We start from the raw sequence: 20,610 nt of genomic DNA on the forward strand, positions 1-20,610 counted from the left end.
CCAATTTTGCATTTTCATAAGGATAACAGAAGAAATTGCACGGAGTTAGCAGATACACCATATGTGGGGGGAAAACCACTGTTTGGGTGCGCGGCAGGGTTTGGAAGGGAAGGAGCGCAATTTGACTCTTTGATTGTAAAATTTGCTTGAATATTTAGCGGATGTGCCCCTGATGTGCCTAAACAGTGGAAACCCCCCACAAGTGACACCATTTTGGAAACTACACCCCTCAAGGATTTTATCAAGGGGTATAGTGAACATCTTGAACCCAGAGGTACGACACAGAATTTGATAACATTAGGTCATCATATTGAATAAGTTGTCATTAGTCTTGAGTACAAGTGCTCGCTACTTGAGTTTGCATCGGGTACTCAGGTATTCACCATGTATCAAGGGTGCTCGAGTGACATGCTTGAGTCCCCGCCCGCATGTTTCATGGTTACTAGACACCCCCAAAAAGACATGCGGGGATCGCTCATGCATGGCAGGCAATCCCAGCGAGGTTTTTTTGGCCGCAAAGCATATGGGACGGAGACTCTAGCACCCGCGATACTCAATGCATACCCGAGCACCCGATGCAAACTCAAGTAGCGAGCACTTGCGTTCAACACTAGTTGCCATATCGTCTTTTTTTTTTTTTTACTTTTGAAAAAAAAAACAACCCCAACCCAGCCCTAGCGTTTATTTTTTACGCCGTTCCTAGTGCGGTATAAGTGATTAGACGACCTTATTCTTCGGGTCGGTGCGACTACAGAGATACCAGAATCATATCTGGTTTTTATGATTGACAGCTGTCACACACTAAAAGACACACATTTTGTAAAATCTACTTTTTGCATCGCCATATTTTGAGAGCTAGAATTTTTCCATATTTTGGCTGACAGTCATTTGACGGCTTGTTTTTTGCGGGATGAGTTGACGTTTTTATTGGTGCCATTTTCAGGCATGTGACATTTTTTGATCGCTTTCTATTCCAGCTTTTGGGAGGCAGAATAAACAAAAACAAACAATTCAGGAATTGTTATTTTTTTACATTTTTTTTTATTTTACTCCGCGTGTGGTAAAATTGATAAGGTAGCTTTATTCTTCGGGTCAGTACGTTTACAGCGGTACCACATTTATATCGTTTTTCTATGTTTTGGCGCTTTTACGCAATTAAAGCTATTTTATAGAAAAAATTATTTTTTTTGCATCGCTTTATTCTGAGAGCTATAACTTTTTGATTTTTCGGATGATGGAGCTGTATGGCGGCCTGTTTTTTGCGGGACAAGATGACGTTTTCAGCAGTACCATTTTTATTTATATTCGTCTGATCGCGTGTTATTCCATTTTTTTGTTTGGCGGTATGATAGAGCATTTTTTTTTTTTTTCTTGCTTCGTTTTTATTTTTTTTTACAGTGTTCACTGAAGGGGTTAACTAGTGGGACAACTTTATAGGTCGGGTCGTTCCGGACGCGGCAATACCAAATATGTGTACTTTTATTGTGTGTTCTTCTTTTTTTTTTCTCATAATATTTATTGATGGGTACATTATATTTTTAGTTTTGGTGGATTATTTTTATTTATTTATTTTTTCACTTTCTGACTTTTTAAAAAATTTTTTTGTTTACTTTGTCCCACTATGGGACTTTCACTTTTTTTTATTCTGATCGCCTGCATAGCATAGGGATGGAGCACCATCCCTGTGCCATGCAGGCTGTCAGCGCTGCACAGTGAGAAGATAGTTTGGTCATGTACTGCGCATGACCAAAAAATCTTCCTGCTGTCTGGTGACCCGGATGTTGTTGCCATGACGACCCTATGTTGTCATGACATCTGGGAAGCCGCAGCAGACAGCGCTGGAGGCCGGTAGAGGAGGGGAGTATCCCGATCACCTCCCCTTAGCCAACGCAATGCTGCGATCGACTTCGGGACCGCTCCCTGCACATAGTACCGGGTGTCAGCTGTGACAATCAGCTGACACCCGGCAGCGATCGCGCCCGCACAGCCTGTGTGCGCGATCGCCATGACGTACTAATACGGGTCAAGCTCTTAAAGCCCAGGGCATTGACGCGTATTAATACGTCATGGGCTTTAAAGGGGTTAAACCTAGAAAAATCCAGAACTGAGCCGAACCAAGTACAGGAATATCTAGGCATCATACTAGATTCGAAAAATCAAGAATGTCTCTCGGCTGGGAAGATTAAAAAGATCATTGCCCAGGCTTCTCGGGTAAAGGATCACCCGTCGATATCTTCACGAAAAGCTATGTCCCTCCTGGGTTCCTTGACTGCCTGTTTTCCGGCTGTCAGTGGACTCGGATACATACCAGAGAGTTGCAGTGGGAGATTGTAGGAGCCGAAAGCTCTCTAAAAGGGCATTTAGAAACCACAGGAGACCCCTGTGGTTGTCATGTAAAGAATGCTATGATCTCCACCTAGTGGTCGGCGCTCATAGCACATAAACAGATCCACCGTAGTAGAAATGTTCATCACCTCTATGTAGTAGAGGTGATCGGACAGCTGCTGCTTCTAGTCTCCTATGGAGACTATTGAAGCAAGCAAAAAGTGTGTGTGTATATATGTATATGTGTGTGTATGTATGTGTATGTGTGTATATATGTATATATATGTATATATATATATATATATATATATATATATATATATATATATATATATATATATATATATATATATATATATATATATATATATATATATATATATATATATATATATATAATATATTAGTGTGTGTTTAAATCGCCCCCCTTTAGCCCCATTTAAAATAATAAAAAATAAACCCCACATACACACATTTGGTATCGCCGCGTTCAGAATCGCCCGATCTATCAATATAAAAAAAGAATTAATCCGATCGGTAAACGGTGTAGTGAGAGAAAAAATTCCAAGCGCCAGAATTACTTTTTTTTTTCGGCAGCTGCAACGTTGCAATAACGGGCAATCAGAGCAGCGGATCTACCCCAAAATGGTATCAATAAAAACGTCAGCCCGGCGCATAAAAAATAAGCCCTCATCCGGACCGATATCCCAAAAAATGGAGACGCTACAGGTATTTATTTTTTTTGTTTTGTTTTTCCGCAAACTTTGGAATTTTTTTTCACCACTTAACCGCTTCCCGACCGCCCACTGTAGATAAACGTCCGCGCTGCCTGGGCTCTGTGCAGCGCGGACGTTTAAAAACGGTGGGTGGTCCCGCAGCGCTCAGGACCCCCAGGGTCTTGCAAGCGCTGCGGGAGCGGTGCAGAGCGATAGCTCTGACAGGGAACATCATCGGGACCTGATTGGATCAGGTCCCAGTGATGTTAACCCTTTGCTGTCTTCTATATGCCACGATCTATAGTGATCGCGGCATATAGAAGACAGCAGGAGGAGAGGGGGTCGTCCACTTACCTCTCCGACGGCCCCCTTAAACCTTCTAGGACCTGACGTTGCTATGGCAGCTGGAGGTCACATGACCGCCTCCAGATCTGCCATATATGGTGTCCTGCCTGGCTCAGCCTGCAGCTGAAGCCAGGCAGGAGACTGACTGTGAAACTGTCAGGGAAGATCTCATGTAATGTAATACATGTCTATTACATTACATGAGATCAGTGATCAGAAAAATAAAAATTAATGTCCCATACAGGGACTTTTTTTTTTTTTTTTTTTTTTACTTAGTAAGAAAATGTTTTTAAACTGTTAAAAAAAAAATTACAAAATAAATAAAATATTAAACCGATAAATCCGTATATTTATGCAAAAATAAAAAAAGTACACATTTGGTATCACCGCGTCCGAAACAACCCAAGCTATAACTTTGACAATTATTAACTCCTTCTGTGTACACCGTAATAAAAATAGATAAAAAACGGAGCAAAAAACTATGCTTTTTCCTCATATCGCCAAACAAAAAGTGGAAAAAAATGTGATCAAAAAGCAAAATGGAAATAAAAATGGTACCACTGAAAATGTCATCTTGTTCCGCAAAAAACAAGCCGCCATACAGCTCCATCAGCCGAAAAATAAAAAAGTTATACTTCTCAGAATAAAGCAATGCAAAAAAAATATTTTTTCTATAAAATGGTTTTATTGTGTAAAAGCGCCAAAACATAAAAAAATATACAGTAAGTGTAGTATCGCTGTAAACATACTGACCCGAAGAATAACGCTGCCTGATCACTTTTACCACACACAGAACGGCATAAAAAAAAAACCCTCAAAAAACAATTCCTGAATTGTTGGTTTTTGTTAATTTTACCTCTCAAAAAACGGAATAGAAAGCGATCAAAAAATGTCACGTACCCAAAAATGGTACCAATAAAAATGTCAACTCGTCCCGCAAAAAACAAGCCGTCACATGACTGTCGGCCAAAATCTGGAAAAATTATAGCTCTCAAAATATGGCGACGCAAAAACTAGATTTTGCAAAAAAAAAAGCGTCTTTTAGTGTGTGACAGCTGTCGGTCATAAAAACCCAATATAAATCTGGTATCTCTGTAATCGCACCGACCCGAAGAATAAAGTAATCTAATCAGTTATATCACACGAGGAACGGCGTAAAAAATAAATAAAACCAATTCTTCACCTGCTACTGATTAGTTTATTATGTCTCCCAAAGATCGCAGTAAGGCGCAGAGCCTTACATTTATCCTGCGTTCTGCGCTGAGCACTTACCCCAGAGTTTCCGTGTAAATCTCTGAAATACGTGATTCAGCCAGAACCCATGACGGAAGATTACCAGTAATGAGGCAGATATAGGCCACTGTGGATGCCGTCTAGCCTGGGATCCCACGGTGTCATTTGTTTTAGGCGTGCATAAAAGTGCGGTTGGCCAGTTTTGTGCACTTCTGAAAAAAAGACACCGCTAAACAGAGGCCAGACGGAGTCCAGAGTAACTCTGCTGCCTCATTACAGTGAATGGATCCCGCAGGGGTTTCATCTGAATTACATCACTTGGAAATTTAGATGGAAACCCCGATGTAAGTGCTCAGCCTAGAGCGCCGGATAAATGTTACGTAAAATGTTCCCAATAAAAGCTTCAACTCAGTCCTCAAAAAAAGCTAGTCCCCACTCAGGTCCGTCATCTGTTAAAAATATAAGGGACTTCCAAGTTACTGGTAGCAGAAAGGCTCTGGAAAAGCGAAAAGGCCCTTGCCCCCCAAAAGAAATTCAGAAAATGTTGTGCTCCCAAATCCAAATGCCTATTCTACAATAATTTGTTCTCCAATTGTCAAATAGCACTCCATCCCCCCCCAGATCTCACCGTATGGCTAAGCGGTACGATACAGCCACATAAGGGGTATTGCCACTTTTAGAAGAAATTGTGTGACACATTTCAGCACCATTTTTACCCATTGCCCTGTGTGAAAATGTAAAATCTGAGGGTAAAACATTTTTTTGTGGTAAAAATATAATTATGCTTTTTTCACTGCCCAATGGTATAAATTAAAAAATTAAATACTCACTACTTCCCTAGATGAATTCCTTGAGAGGTGTAGTTTACAAAATGGGGTCACTTGTGGGGGTTTCTGCTGTTTCAGCATGTCAGCGACTCTTCAAATGTGACATGGTGTCTGCAACCTATCCCAGCCAACATAGCGCTCCTTTCTCTTCCGAACCCTGCCATACACCAAAGCAGTGGTTTTCCCCCACATATGGGGTATCGGCGTACTCAGGAGAAATTGCACAACAAATTTCATGGTGCAATTTATCCTGTTATCCTTATGATAATGCAAAATTAGGGAATGAAAAACATTTTTTTGTGGGAAAAATGTGAAAATTTTATTTTTACAGCTCAATATTATAAACTTCTGTGAAGCACCTTGGGGTTCAAGGTGCTCACCACACATCTAGATAAGTTCCCTAAGGGGTCTAGTTTCCAAATGGTGTCACTTATGGGGGCTTTCCACTGTTTAGGAACATCAGGAGCTCTCCAAACGCAACATGGCGTCTGCTAATTATTCAGACAAATTTTACATTCAAAAAGTCTAATGGCGCTCCTTCCCTTCCGAACCCTGCAGTGCGCCCAAACAGTGGTTTTCCCTCAAATATGGGGTATCACCGCGCTCAAGAGAAATTGCACAAAAAATTTTGGGGTCCATTTTTTCCGGTTACCCCTGTGAAAAAAAAAAAAAAAATGGGTCTAAAGTAACATTTTTGTGAAAAAAGTTAAATGTTCATTTTTTTCTTCCACATTCCAAAAATTCCTGTGAAGCACCTGAAGGGTTCATAAAGTTCATGAATGTGGTTTTGAGCACCTTGAGGGGTGCAGTTTTTAGAATGGTGTCACTTTTGGGTATTTTCTGTCATAAAGACCCCTCAAAGTGACTTCAAATATGATGTGGTCCCTAAAAAAATGTTTTTGTCAATTTTGTTGGAAAAATTTAGAAATCACTGGTCAACTTTTAACCCTTATAGCTCCCTAAGGAAAAAAAATTTTGGTTCCAAAATTGTGCTGATGTAAAGTAGACATGTGGGAAATGTTATTTATTAACTATTTTGTGTGACATATCTCTCTGATTTAAGGGCATGAAAATTCAAAGTTTGAAAATTGCAAAATTTTCAAAATTTTCGCCAAATTTCTGATTTTTTTCACAAATAAACGCAAGTGATATCGAATAAATTTTACCACTATCATGAAGTACAATATGTCACGAAAAAACAATCTCAGAATCAGGGGGATCCGTTGAAGCGTTCCAGAGTAATTACTTCATAAATTGACAGTGGTCAGAATTGAAAAAATTGGCCCGGTCACGAAGGCAAAAACAGGCTCTGGTGCGAAGTGGTTAAATAAAGAAACTATACAGGTTTGGTGTCTACTAACTTGCAATTCCTCTGACTGACCTGCCATTATTATTCTCTAGGTTATTACATTTTTTTTTTTTTTTGTAATTTTCACCGCACTTTTTTTGTTCCCGTTGTCCAGTGCACAATATGATAAAACCAGTGAGGTCGTTTAAAAGTACAACTCGTCTCGCAAAAAATAAGCCCTCACGTGGCTATATTGAACAAAAAATAAAGTGCAGAGCCAGAAAAGAAGGAGCAAAAACTGAAAATGCTCCGGTCATGAAGGGGTTAAAACAGACCCAGCATACCTACCAAAAGTGGCGTCATGTTTTCATAGGTCTCAGGAGATCTCCCTCACTTCTTTTTGCCCCAGCCCCAAAAACAAGAGCGAAAGGGACTTGCATAGACGTCAGAAGGTGCCTAATCAAGTACCTAGCGGCCACACAGGAGTGTAGGAAGGACAGGGCTCGGTGTGCTTTCAGGGACCTCGAAAGGGGTCCCTGAAAGCTTCTAAATGTACATTGGTGCAATTGATTAGAGACGCCATCACCCTCTCATACTCCTCACGTGGGGAAGTCACCCCGGAGAATCTGAAGGCTCACTCGACGAGAGTAGTAGCAGACTCCTGGGCTGAAAGAGCTGGGGCTTCAATAGAACAGATATGTAGAGCTGCTACATGGTCATCTCCCTCTGCATTCTTTAATCATTATCGGCTGGACTTGGCCTCTTCTAAAGACCTTACTTTTGGTAGAAGGGTTCTGGAAGCAGTGGTCCCTCCCTAATGTTACATTTCTCTGTAAATCTCTCCATGGTACTGTCATGGGGGAAGGAGAAAGACGTAGTTACTTACCGGTAACGGGATTTTTCAGAGCCCATGACGACATATTCCCTCCCTTCACACATTGGTGTGCACAATTACTTTTGTAGTTTATACATAGTCACATGGTGTTCCTGATTAACACAATATAGCATTATTATGAAGCTTATTAACCTGGAGGTCCTTTCGTGCTCTGTAAACTGATGTGGGAGAAAGGTACATCCCTTCTTATCTGTAGGTTTCCTGTCCTTGAAGGGTGGATCTCCTCTCCGTGGTGCTGTCATGGGCTCTAAGAAATCCCATTACAAGTAAGTAACTACGTCTTTTGTTGCCTTAGAAATGCCTAATTTTTTCCATGTTACTTGTCAGGAAGGGGTCACAGTAATTTTCACGCACATGATGTACATCACACACTGGGTGTGGGTGTATGGAGCAGGTTCAGTGGCTGAGCCCTTCACAAACTGCAGGTGTTGGCTTTTTTATACAGCCGGCAATCCGTTCTGGAGCTTGCTACTGTTTAACTATTTAAATGCCACTATCAATACAAATAGTGGCATTTAACACCACAAGCCTGCTCTCTTGGTTCTCACAGCCACATGATGGGCTTCATAGGAAACCATCATTATTTACTGTTTTTTTTTGGACCATAAGGCACTTTTTTTTTATTTTTACACAAATTTGGGAGGAAAATTGGGGTAGGGGATGCGTCTCGTGGTCCGAACGTATCGGGGAGTTGCATTGGTGGAGCGTGATCGTAGGAAGCAGGTTCCTCCGTTCTTTCCCTCAGGAGGTGAGATTCTGCGGGGTCGGTGTCTGGCTGTAGGCGGTGAGGCCGAGAGGCGTGTGCTGCTTTTCCGGTGGCTGCAGCCATCTTCCTAAAGCTGTGATCTACAGGAAAATACGCGCCAAAGCCGGCACATGCGCAGACTGGGAGCTTGTCAGCCATTTCCCTAAAGGGAGGGTGCTGTGATTTTTAATTTTATATTAATAATTATTGATTATGGAATCTATTATTTTTAATACAAAATGAAATGTACCACTATTAGTTTTTATTTTTATTTAATTTTTACATTAGCTACTGTGGGGGCTGCTATTTTCATGAGGTGGGTGTGTAGCGCCCCGAGGGTTCGGCCGCTACAGGGGTATTGCACCTCTGCCAGAGGTGTGATATTCCACTCCCAGGTAAGGATGGAGTGTGGACCAGGGCTCAGTTAGCTGCATGCAGCACATACACCCCATTTCCGAGGGACAGCTCAACTGTGCTCCCACTAGACAGAAGTGCAGGCACGACCGACTATGTCCCTGTCTGGAGTGGGGAGGGGGGTGGAACACCCAGTGCTGTAGGGGCAGATAGGGGTTGGTTCCTGAGCGTAGGAAGGAGCTCATTGGTTGCTGGTCACCTGGGCTCATGGTCAGAGGGAGGTATAAAAGGTGGGCACCATCTTAATTCTGGGTCAGTTCAGCCAGAGGAGAAGACAGGGAGTAGAGGCTCTGTAGGAGCTCTACTCCAGGAGGGCCTAGTGAGAGGCCGAGGAGGAGGAGAAGGGGAGCTGGGATTTTGGCTCATCTCAGCTCCAAGAGAACGGAACAGAAAGGAACAGAGAAAGAGAAGGAGAAACAGAAGGGCTCAGGAACAAGAAGGTGGAAGGGACCCTAAGAACCCACGAGAATCCAGGGTGCAGGGTCAGGCAGATTAAGGGTACCGGATCCCAAGTTGGTGGAGGAGAAACAACCCTTAGCCAAAGACCGGTCGTCGTGATCATCTATTGGTGCGACACCTCATCAAACCTGCTAGGAAGGCACCATATAGGACAGCGGAGGACGGGGCCCACGTTTAACCGCACAAGTCCGCGGCAGCTGGACAAAAGTGGGTCACTGGTGAGGCAGGCCAGAGAAAGGATTAAAGGGGGTCCTGTGCCATGCTCTGAACTGCCTTGGAGTTGACAGAGCCCCACACCTGGTGGACGCAGCACGGCTCGGGCGGTCACTACCTGTATAGAAGTGACCCGGAACAAATGAACTGTGAGTAAAGACCCTGGACTGTGACTTGTTGTCTGTGTGCTCCTTCACGCCTCCAGCACTACCGGTACTGGGACTCTCACCACCATCACTCCCACCATCCACTACACTGCCCTGGGGCTGCACTCTTCCCGTGGGGAGTCACACCATCTCAGCTGCACACCATCAGCCCCAGCGGTCTGCCTTGCAGCGGCGGTACCTAATGACCGCAAATCCACGGGTGGCGTAGTCGGACATCATCATCATCACGTAGCAGACTACCATTGGCCTGACCACCCTGAGCCGCGTGCCCCACAGCCCAGGGGGCGAGTCAGGTGTATAAGAGTCTAAGCAGGACTCTTCCACACTTCACTTACGGCAGCCATGGGTATAAGACTGTGGTCTGAGTCCGACCACATCTCTAACATTAGAGTCCCCTCCTTCTGCTTCTAGCTGCGACCTGGGCTGTCCAGGTCACAGCTCTGGAATGAGATTGCGGCCATCTTTGTGGAATCCGTAGTGTAAGCTGCGAGCTGCACATTTTCCCTGTTTTGTCCCACTGCTCAGTCAGTGCGTGAGATGACAGGAGCTGCCAGGGATATGAGGCGCCAGGAATGAAGGTCGCGGGGAACGGTGATCGCAGCCTGTTGGCTGTTATCACCGCTCACTGCTGACCTCTTCAGAGCACACAGACATCACTGCGTGGGAGTGTGTGGAAGGTGAGTAGAAGTGTTTTATTGTGGGTTATTTTTTTTTTTTTGCATTGAATATGCGGGGCCATGTACTCAGGATGGGATGGGGCATATGCTGTGGGGCACTGTATGGCGCCATTACACAGAGGACTCGGTGACTGATGAGCAGTGTAGTTACTGATTTCACTGCTCATCAGAGCCACTGGGTCTCGTGGAGCACAGCGGGACCCAGAGTGCTGCTGCTACAACCTATGGCTCGTCGGTCTCTGAACAAGGCTCCATAGCCTTTGGACGTCTGATTCGGATATAGTCGTCAGACCTGCATGGGTTTTTTTTTTTTTTTTTTTTTTTTTTTTCAAAAATAAATTGGTGAACCAGGGAAGGTGTTGGCCAGTCTTTATTCAAATAAAATGTATTTTTCTGTGGGTGTTTTTTTTCTTTTTTTCTCATTATTGGGTTAGTAATGAGGGTGTCTGATAAACTCCTCTCCATTACTAACCACAGGGCTTGATGCTAGATGTGATATTTGACAATTTCAAGTGTTCAAGAGCCATGTAGCTCAAAACGTGTATGGATTGATTCCTGTTGTACACACCACCCCTCTTTATTGCTTTGTTGTCTGAGATGCCCAATCTTTTATCCGTTTTATTCTTAAAGGATTTCCAATAAAGATTTTGTGAATTTTTAATTACTCCAGTGTGTTGAGCTGGTTCCAACTCCAATTTCCTCAATATTTGACAATTCATAGCTGTCATCAACCCCAATGCTATTAGCCCGATTGCCATTGCACCAGGGAAATCGGGAAGGGGCGGGAAAAGCGCCAGAATTGGTGTATCTAATGTGATGCGCTAATTCTGGGGCAGCTATGAGCTACTAGTTTTAAACTGTAAAGGGCCCAAATACAAGGTATCTTTTCAGCCTGATGATAATAGCCCATTGCTATCTGCTTTACCTTGCCTGGTTACCAAACATAGTTGGGAACCCATGTGGCTTTTTTTTTTCATTTATTAGGGTAAACACGCTTTAGTGCCACATGAAAGGCACTAAATGGTGCAAGTTTATTATATGTAGGGGCTTGTGAAACTGTATATTTTACAGGACGTTTATTCTAATACACCACTGCTCCCATAGAAATAGACAGTGAGGTCACACATTACATGACTGCTCCCATACAAGTGAACAGAGTGGGGTCACACATGACACCACTGATCCTATAGAAGTGGACAAAGTGGGGTTGTAATGTGACCCACTCCGTCCACTTCAATGGGAGCAGTGGTGTAATGCGTGACCCTGCTCCGTCCACTTCTATGGTTGCAGTAAGGTAGTGGATGGAGCAGGGTCACGCATTACACCAATGCTCCCATAGAAGTGGACGGAGCAGGGTCACTTCTTACTTTAGATATTGCGTATCTAATCCCATCCTGAGTGATACTCCGCTGATCCCAATATATAATCCCATCATGTGATACACTACACTTAGCCCTGTATCTAACCCCAGCGTGTTACTCTAAGCATATCTAATCGCGCACGTGATGCACTCCACGTATCTAACCCCAGTTTATGATACAGCGAGCAGCACTAACAGAATCTGTGTTGCCGACCAGCCTCATTGACACTGTACTGGTCAGTATCACTGGCAGTCACCAACAAACTGGTTCTGCACTGTGATCCTAAAATTCATCCTTTCTTCTCTTTTTACAAACACCCAGAAGGGGAGGAGAGGAGCGACATCAAACATGTGGGCAGATCCAGCCCCAATTTACTGCAGTTGTAATGTGAGCTAGCTGTACACTAGGGTTTCATGACAAATTTCAGCCGCTGCTCCCCCAGTGTTTAAAAGTTTAAATACCAAACCTTTTAAAACCAATTTTTTTCTTATTTTACTTCATTAAAAATCATATTTTTTAAAAATATAAAACATTAATACTTTACATTTTTTCAATTGTTGAGATTTTTTTTATGGCACCTTCCCTTTAAGACTTGCTTTCAGATCATAAAATAATGGTGCTGCTTTCTCTTTACATAACTGGTTCTGGCTTATACAGTGGTTTGCAAAAGTATTCACCCCTTTCGACTTTTTACCTATTTTGTTACATTAAAACCTGTGTTTACATTTTTTTTATAATCAGATTTGTGTGTGATGCATCAGCACTAAGTAGTCTTAGTGAAGTGAGAGAAATATCGTCATAAATTAAGTTTATGGGATCAAATAACTTAAAATTGGCATGTGCATATGTATTCACCCATTTTGCTATGAAGTCCCTAAAAATTATTTCTGGTGCAAGCCATTACCTTCATAAGTCACATGCTTGGTGAAAGGAAGTCCACCTGTGTGCAATCGAAGTGTCACAAGGTCTGTCAGTGTATATACACACCTCTTCTTAAAGGACACGGAGGCAGCAACACCATTAAGCATGAGGCACCAAACACCTTATAGACCAAAGAGATCTCCAAGGTAACCCTGAAGGAGCTGCAGAGTTCCCAAGCAGAGATTGGAGTATCTGTCCATACGACCACAATAAGTCAAACACACCATAGAGGTGACCTTTATGGAAGAGTGGGCAGAAAAAAGTCTTTACTTACAATCTTTTTGTGTAAGGCTCGTTTTGAGTTTGCCATATGACATGTGGAAGACTCCAAATGTATGGAGGAAGGTGCTGTGGTCAGATGAGATCAAAATTTAACTTTTTGGCCACCAAGGTAAACACTATGTCCTACATCTAGAACTGACCTATAGCCTGTCTGGTCAAGACCCTACATAAACTCAAGTAGAGCATGTGAGACATTTGTCTCTTCAGCCACCTATTAATTTTGCATGACTGACACTGGAAATCCATTCGGTGTGGAATATCTTTCAAAATGAACCAAAGCCTTTCTAACTCATTTTATATTGTTTTTTTCCCCCTAAATCATATATGCATTCTAAATTCTGGAGATGATTGTAGACCCCAGATATCAAATGCACAGGAACAGTGGCTGTAGATTAAACCTTTTTCAATATAGTCTTGGATACATTTGTAATTAAATAAATAATATATAAAATAATACATATGACGCACCTCCTGGGCCGTGGGGTACTCGGTAGCTGGTCGATGCTGAGGGATGTCACGGTGGCAGTGACCTGGTCCGTAACCCATGGCGGTCAATTAAAGGGGAAAAGTAAAAGGGAATAAAGTTTTTATAGAGATAATGTTCATGATGCTACCTGTGGTATGTGGCTATATGGGGCCGTCGCTGCGGTGCAGATCCTCTAGAGCTGATGGTGACGCAGCAGAGTTGGGTCAGCTCTCCACAGGTAGAGCTTAACTCCAGGGCAGTAGATGGTGATTTTATGAGGTAGATATTGTTGGTGCGGTGTAATGCAAGTGATGGCGCAGTTAGTGACAGGGGCACGGGTACTAGCTGGTAGTGGAGGTCCGGGCGGCCTGGAAGCAAGTTGGGATCCACCTCGCCAGGTGGAGTTGTAGGCCTTCCCTCTGCGCTAATCTTTGGACCTGCTGCTTGAAGCTTTGCTGTGGCCCTAGTCCCTAAGTAAAACGTCTTTTTATCGGTCGACCATGACAGCACCACGAGAGAGGGAATCTGCCCACCAAGGACCGGAAACCTACAGGCTTAAAAGGGGGCGGCCCTCCATCTCGCCTCAGTTTGGTTTCCTGCCCTTGATGGAGGAAGCCGGTCGCAGGCGAAAGAACGTGGATGGCGACGGCTGTCGATCCTGCGCCCCTGTCTGGGGACGGCAGCCCCAGCGTTGGCCTATGCTCGTGTTCCCCTATATGGGAGAGGCACAGCATCCTGAGCACTGGGGATTCCTTTTGCAGTTGGGCTGTGCCCCTGTCTGGGGTGGCATCCCCTTTTCTGCCTCAAGCCAGGTGCGCCTCCCGTAGGAGTGTAGGCCCTGGCTGAGCCCCAAAAGTGCGGTGGGGTCTGCATCCCGAGTGGGGGTGACAGCCCACCATCACCCTCCGTAAGTATGGGGAGGGAGGGCGAGGGCCAAGGCGATTGTGTCCCCTCGCCCTGCCCTGGGTGAACGCAGCGCGGTGCATCGCTAAAGCGCGGCTTACCTGAGGGAGCGCTGACAGCATGCGTCCTCGCGTGAAGCTCGTGCGGCGCGTACTTCCGGGTTTCGGTAAGTCGCGGCCCGTTGACGTCACCGCGACTCGGTGATCATGTGCCGGTGTCAAGAGCGTGAATTTCGAAAAATAAAAAATGGAAAGAGTGTGCTGATGCGCTGCTAGAGGGGAGGAGTCAATACCTATTTAAACTATCAGGTAACATGGCTCAGTGCTTCCCAAAGCTTCATTCTTTCATTATGGAGTCTGAAGGTGTCCAGTTGCAGCAGCAGCAGGTGGAGCAGCCGCCATCTTCACCATCTCCACCATCTCAGCAGCTGTCTGGGAAGCCCCAAAAAACGCATCGTGCACATGGTTCTGGTAGCCGGTCCTCAGGAAAACTGAGCTCGGGGTCTAGGTCTGGTCACCATACCTCCGGTAGAACGGACGAATCTGCAGCCTCTAGGGAAGGTCCCCGGCTGAGAAGGGTCCTTCCTCCAATCCGGTACCAGCTGTTTTTTCTTCCTGAGCCGCCTGGGTAAGTGATCTTTGAGTAAGTTCACTTAGTAATAGGTTATCCCTTCTCCCCTTCTAAATTTTAACAGGGGAAGAAATGTACCGCCAAGGCAAGGCATATACCGTGTGCACTATGCAAGTCTCTTCTTCCTGACTGATCGCTTTTTAGGGTATGTCAGTTATGCATAAACCAGACACTGGCAGAAGAGGGTCTTGCTCTAACTTCTGGTTTAAAAACCTTAGTTAAAACAGAGATTCACAAGGTCCTCTCCAAGAGAGTTAAAGAGAAAGTGAACTCGGACTGTGAGATCCCCTTAGTCTTGGATGACCCCCTATCCTCTCCCTATGAGTCGGATTCAGATAGTGCAGCCTTTTCCTCAGCTTCCTCCTCTGATAGTGGTGTGGGACAAAATTGCTTCCCCCTTGGTGAAGTGGACGGATTGATTAAAATGGTTCGGTCCACTATGGGCATCACAGAGGCCAGGCAGGAGAAGTCAGTCCAGGACGTTATGTTCGGGGGGCTGGGTCAAAGGAAGAGAAGGAGTTTTCCGTTGAACGAAAAGATTCAGGGCTTAATCCTTAGTGAATGGAAAAAAACGGAAAGGAAGGGCACTCTACCTCCATTCTTTAAAGGGAAGTACCCCTTTGAGGAATCGGCCTCTTCCTCCTGGGAAAAAGCCCCCAAGATAGATGTGGCCATTTCCAAAGCCTCCAAGAGTTCCTCCCTTCCGTTTGATGATATGGGAGCTCTTAAAGACCCCCTGGATAGAAAGGCTGATTCTTTCCTTAGAGGGACCTGGGAGACTTCGGCGGGAGCTCTAAAACTCACGGTGGCAGCTACTTGTACCGCCAGGTCCCTAATGATCTGGCTGGACCAGCTTGAAGCCCATCTTAAAAACAATACCCCCAGGAAGGAAATCTTGGCGGACATGTCTTCTTCAGGGGGCGGCAGCCTTTCTAGCGGACGCATCGGCAGATTCTGTCAGATTAGCAGCAAGGTCGGCCGCCATGTCTAACTCGGCCCGGAGAGCCTTGTGGCTAAAATGTTGGCTGGGGGACATTCATGCGAGGACAAGACTCTGCGCTATCCCTTGTGAAGGGAGACATCTTTTTGGGTCGGTTCTGGATGAGCTACTGGATAGAGCAAGTGACACAAAAAGGGGCTTTCCTAACCTATCTGCCCCCACGTACAAACGTCCTTTTCAGAAAAGAAGGTTTCTACCTAATAAGCGCCAGAAGGGTCAGGATAAATGGGAAGACCGTAGACCGAAAGGTAAAGGGCTCCTGTTCGGATCCTCTTCTGCTAGCCAATGACTCACGGCCCAGGTAGGGGGGAGGTTATTGGGCTTCTTATCTGCCTGGACAAATATTTCTTCTAATAATTGGATCCTTGGTCTGGTAGGTTCCGGCCTGAGACTCGACTTTCAGCGAGTCCATCGTGGGAGGTTCGTCCGGACCCCAAACCGGTCCTCAACACGGGAGCAGATGGCCCTACAAGTGGAGGTCCTGAATCTGGTCCATAAGGCCATCTTAGTGGAGGTCCCGATAGCAGAAAAGGGACTGGGGTTCTACTCACCGTTTATTTTTGGTCACTAAACCTGACGGATCCTTTAGGTGTATTATTAACCTTAAGGCCCTGAATAAATTTTTGTTAATTCCCATCTTTAAAATGGAGTCCATTAAGTCTACTATAAAACTATTGTTTTCAGGCTGTCACATGGTAGTTTTGGATCTAAAGGACGCATATTACCATATACCTATACACAGAAGCTTCCAAAAATACCTTAGAGTGGCCTTTGTCATAGGGGATGAAATCAAACATTTCCAATTTGCGGCCTTGCCATTCAGTCTCGCTATAGCCCCTAGAGTATTTACGAAGGTGATAGCGGAGGTGATGGCTCATGTACGGGAACAAAATGTGTTAATTATCCCTTACTTAGATGATTTTTTGATCATTGGGGACTCAGCCTCTCAATGTGTCTCCCATCTTAAATTGGTCTCCTCTATTCTGGAAGACCTGGGCTGGATTCTAAATCTGGAGAAATCCAGGGTAGTCCCTTCGAGCGTACAGCAGTTCCTATGTATCATGCTAGACTCAGACCTCCAGATGTGTTTCCTTCCAGAAGCCAAAAAACAGAGGGTCAAAAGGCTGGTGGAAGGAGCTCTTGCGAACCCGGTCATGTCCCTTAGGGCTGCAATGTCCTTACTTGGTACCCTAATATCTTGTCTGCCGGGGGTAATGTGGGCACAATACCACTCCAGAGTCTTACAGTGGGACGTCCTACAGAATGAGGTCTCGTTACGTGGGCACTTGGAGAGACGGATGTTCTTATCTCCTCGGTCTATTGACTCTCTACAGTGGTGGGTGAATTTAGAAAACTTATCTCAAGGAGTTTCCTGGGTGGTCAGAATATCTGAAATAATTACAACTGATGCAAGTCTACATGGATGGGGAGCTCACTTGGGGGATATGGTTGCCCAGGGGTTCTGGTCGGACGCTGAGAGAGCTCTTTCCTCTAATACCAGGGAACTACTGGCAGTTGATAGGGCTGTTAATCATTTCTTACCATTCCTTCACAATAAGAACATTAGGATCCTGTCCGATAATATAGCAGTAGCTTATATTAACCATCAGGGGGGTACTCGTGCTGGATCGCTAATGAGAGTGGCGGATCATCTCTTTCAGATCTCAGAACGCCATCTCCTCTCTGACAGCCCTCCACATCAAAGGGAAAGAAAATTCAAAGGCAGACTTCTTAAGCCGTCATTTTTTAAGGCAAGGCAAATGGGAACTAAAACAGGACATTTTTTCCCTATTAGTCCTGAAATGGGGTCTTCCGGTGGTGGATCTCTTCGCCACAAAGCAAAACCGGAAGACAAAGGTTTTTTGCTCCCTAGATCCGAGAGAAAGGCCCCTGACAGTAGACTCTCTCCAAATCCCTTGGAACTTCAGTCTGGCCTATGCCTTCCCACCGTTAAACCTTCTGCCTATGGTGCTAAGAAAGATCAGAGAGGACAAGGCAAGGGTCCTCTTGATTGCCCCCTTTTGGCCCAAAAGGCCCTGGTTCTCATGCCTGAGGAACATGTCCATCTCGGACCCTTGGGTCCTGCCCGAAGTTCCGGATCTCCTCAGCCAGAGTCCAGTGCTCCATCCGCGAGCTCCGGGCCTCCACTTGACGGCGTGGAATTTGAGAGGTCCCTGCTAGAACTAAAAGGGTTTTCCCAGAGTCTAGTATCTACTTTATTACGTAGTAGAAAGCCTGTCACTACCAAAATTTATGCAAAAATTTGGAACAAGTTTTTATCCTTTTCTAAATCTTCAGTGGATAAGGGAGCGCCAATTGGGAAGATTTTAGAGTTCCTACAAAGGGGCTTTGAGCTGGGGTTAGCAACGAGCACCTTGAAGGTCCAAGTGTCGGCACTAGGTGCTCTCTAGAACTCTGTCCTCGCAGAAGACTATTGGATTTCCCGCTTTATAAAAGCAGTAGGTAGGTCCAGGCCGGTTACCGAAACTAATGTCGTTCCATGGGACCTAAACCTGGTTCTGAAAACGTTAGCTGGGTCACCCTTTGAGCCGATAGATTCTGGGTCCCTGAGATCTATTACCCTCAAAACAGTGCTTCCTGTAGCCCTAACATCTGCTAGGAGGATTGGTGATATTTAGGCTCTGTCCTCTGGCCCTCCCTTCACCCAGGTCCTGGCTGACAGAATAATTCTTAGAGCAGGTCCAGCATACTTGCCTAAGGTAGCTTCCCGGTTTCATAGACTTCAGGAAGTAATATTACCCTCTTTTTGCCCGAACCCTAGTAATCAGCGAGAAGCAGATTTCCATGCTTTAGATGTGAGAAGGTGTGTGGTTAGGTACCTTGCTGTCACTCAGCCCTTTAGGAGAGAGAGTTCCTTGTTTATCTCCTATCAGGGGGTTAGGAAGGGGCTTAAGGTCTCTAGATCCACCATGGCTAGATGGATTAGGGAGGCCATTACGCTAGCCTATGTATCCAGCAGAGAGGAAGCACCGCGTGGCCTTAAAGCTCACTCTACCCGGGCAGTGGCAACGTCATGGGCAGAGAGGTCTGGCGTCTCAATGGAGGACATATATAAGGCAGCTACCTGGTCTTCTCCATCTACCTTCTATAAGCACTATAGACTAGATCTGGGTGCTTCGTCTGACCTCACATTTGGGAGAAGGGTGCTCCAAGCGGTGGTCCCTCCCTAGAATCTTCATCTCTGCAATTCTCTCGTGGTGCTGTCATGGTCGACCGATAAAGAGATTAGTTACTTACCGGTAACGGGATTTCTCGGAGACCATGACAGCACCCTTATATTCCCTCCCTTCACCACTTTTTGGGAGCACTTCTTATCTGTTTTCATTCTTTATTCTCACACATTGGTGTTGTAAGAAAATGTATATACTGTTTGTTTCATGATTATGTTGCTATGTCTACTAACCGGGCGGTCCTCTCAATGCTCTGTAATCCAAACTGAGGCGAGAGGGAGGGCCGCCCCCTTTTAAGCCTGTAGGTTTCCTGTCCTTGGTGGGTGGATTCCCTCTCTCATGGTGCTGTCATGGTCTCCGAGAAATCCCGTTACCGGTAAGTAACTAATCTCTTTCCTCACTCGTATGGCAGGCAGCTCGGGCCTTCCTTAAGTGTCGCTCCCATGTGGCGGTGCTGGGCCCTATGGTGCTGCTGTGTCGCCGGGCGTCTTGTGGGGCCAGGAGACCTGCAGTCTCCTGCCCTCTGTATTTTGCTGCTGGGCCTTCAGTGTCCCACAACCACGGACTATGGTGACCGGCTCCTTTGCGCTTCTCTCCTCTGTACTGGACTGCTTCTAGATGGTTCCCCTCCTTCTTATACTCTTCCTGTCTGTGCTCCCCTGATCTACTTCCTCCACCCACCTCCTCTACCTAGTTCCACCCTCCAGCTAGGGACCAGGGACTGTGCTCTCCCTTAGGAGCAAACTCGCCCTTCCCTACTGAAGTGGAGTGTATTGGATGTGGGTGTGTGGGTCCCGGGTACTACTCCCTCCTTACCTGAGTGGGGTACCACACCTCTGGGTGAGATGCAGTACCTCTGTGGCGACTGAACCCTCAGGGGCGCCACACATTTCTAAATCTAATTAATTTTAATATACATTGTATTCACTTTTGAATTTACTTATATCGATTTCTCAATAAAATATATTTTATATATAGTTTCTAGAGGATCTCCTGTGAAATTTGCAGGTGTTGTCTGCAAAGTTGGGAAGTGTTGTGATTTCTAGTGTGAACAGAGCTTTGTATAAAGTCGAAGCTGGTAACGACCTCCTCCAACTGTCAAATCTATTTGGTTTTATTCAGTAGATGTCTCATAGAAGGACTAATGTAATTAATTAAAAATTTGTTTGTGGCATCCCACAATTTTAAGGCTATGCCGTCAGTAATTTGTTTCTTTTTTCTACTAGAAAACATTAAACCTAAGCACATAGTTGACGACCATGACAGTGACGATGAACAGCAAGAACCAAAAGGTAATGGAATCTTTCATTTCCTTGAAACTCATTTTCTGAAGATAATCTGTTACTTAAGTGGGCACTTGCCAAATAGCCTCTAGGGCTACCAGCAGCAAGTTGTCTTGGCTAGACCTCTTATAAACGAACATACTGCTTTGTCTGCTCACCATGGACAAGCCCATATTCTTGTATGTATTTTTTCTATTTTAGCAATCACTGAGAAAAGGAAAGCTTATTTGGTGGCCAAATGATAAAACTGTCTACTTTTTGTCATTGTT

General features: G+C 45.0%; 1 protein-coding gene across 6 annotated transcripts in view; it reads left to right on the forward strand.

Moving 5' to 3' along the window:
- The window catches only part of PLA2G4A (phospholipase A2 group IVA), a 213,582-nt gene that overhangs the window by 148,953 nt on the left and 44,019 nt on the right, over positions 1–20,610 (forward strand). For all 6 annotated transcript variants that reach the window (XM_073642987.1, XM_073642988.1, XM_073642990.1 and 3 more), the window contains one exon: positions 20,285–20,350. In XM_073642987.1, coding sequence (XP_073499088.1) covers positions 20,285–20,350 — 66 coding nt within the window. The remainder of the gene's footprint in view (positions 1–20,284; positions 20,351–20,610) is intronic.

This window comes from Phyllobates terribilis, unplaced genomic scaffold (genome assembly GCF_046119375.1).
Source record: "Phyllobates terribilis strain yellow unplaced genomic scaffold, ASM4611937v1 Scaffold_8__6_contigs__length_399053987, whole genome shotgun sequence".
Lineage (NCBI taxonomy): Eukaryota > Metazoa > Chordata > Amphibia > Anura > Dendrobatidae > Phyllobates > Phyllobates terribilis.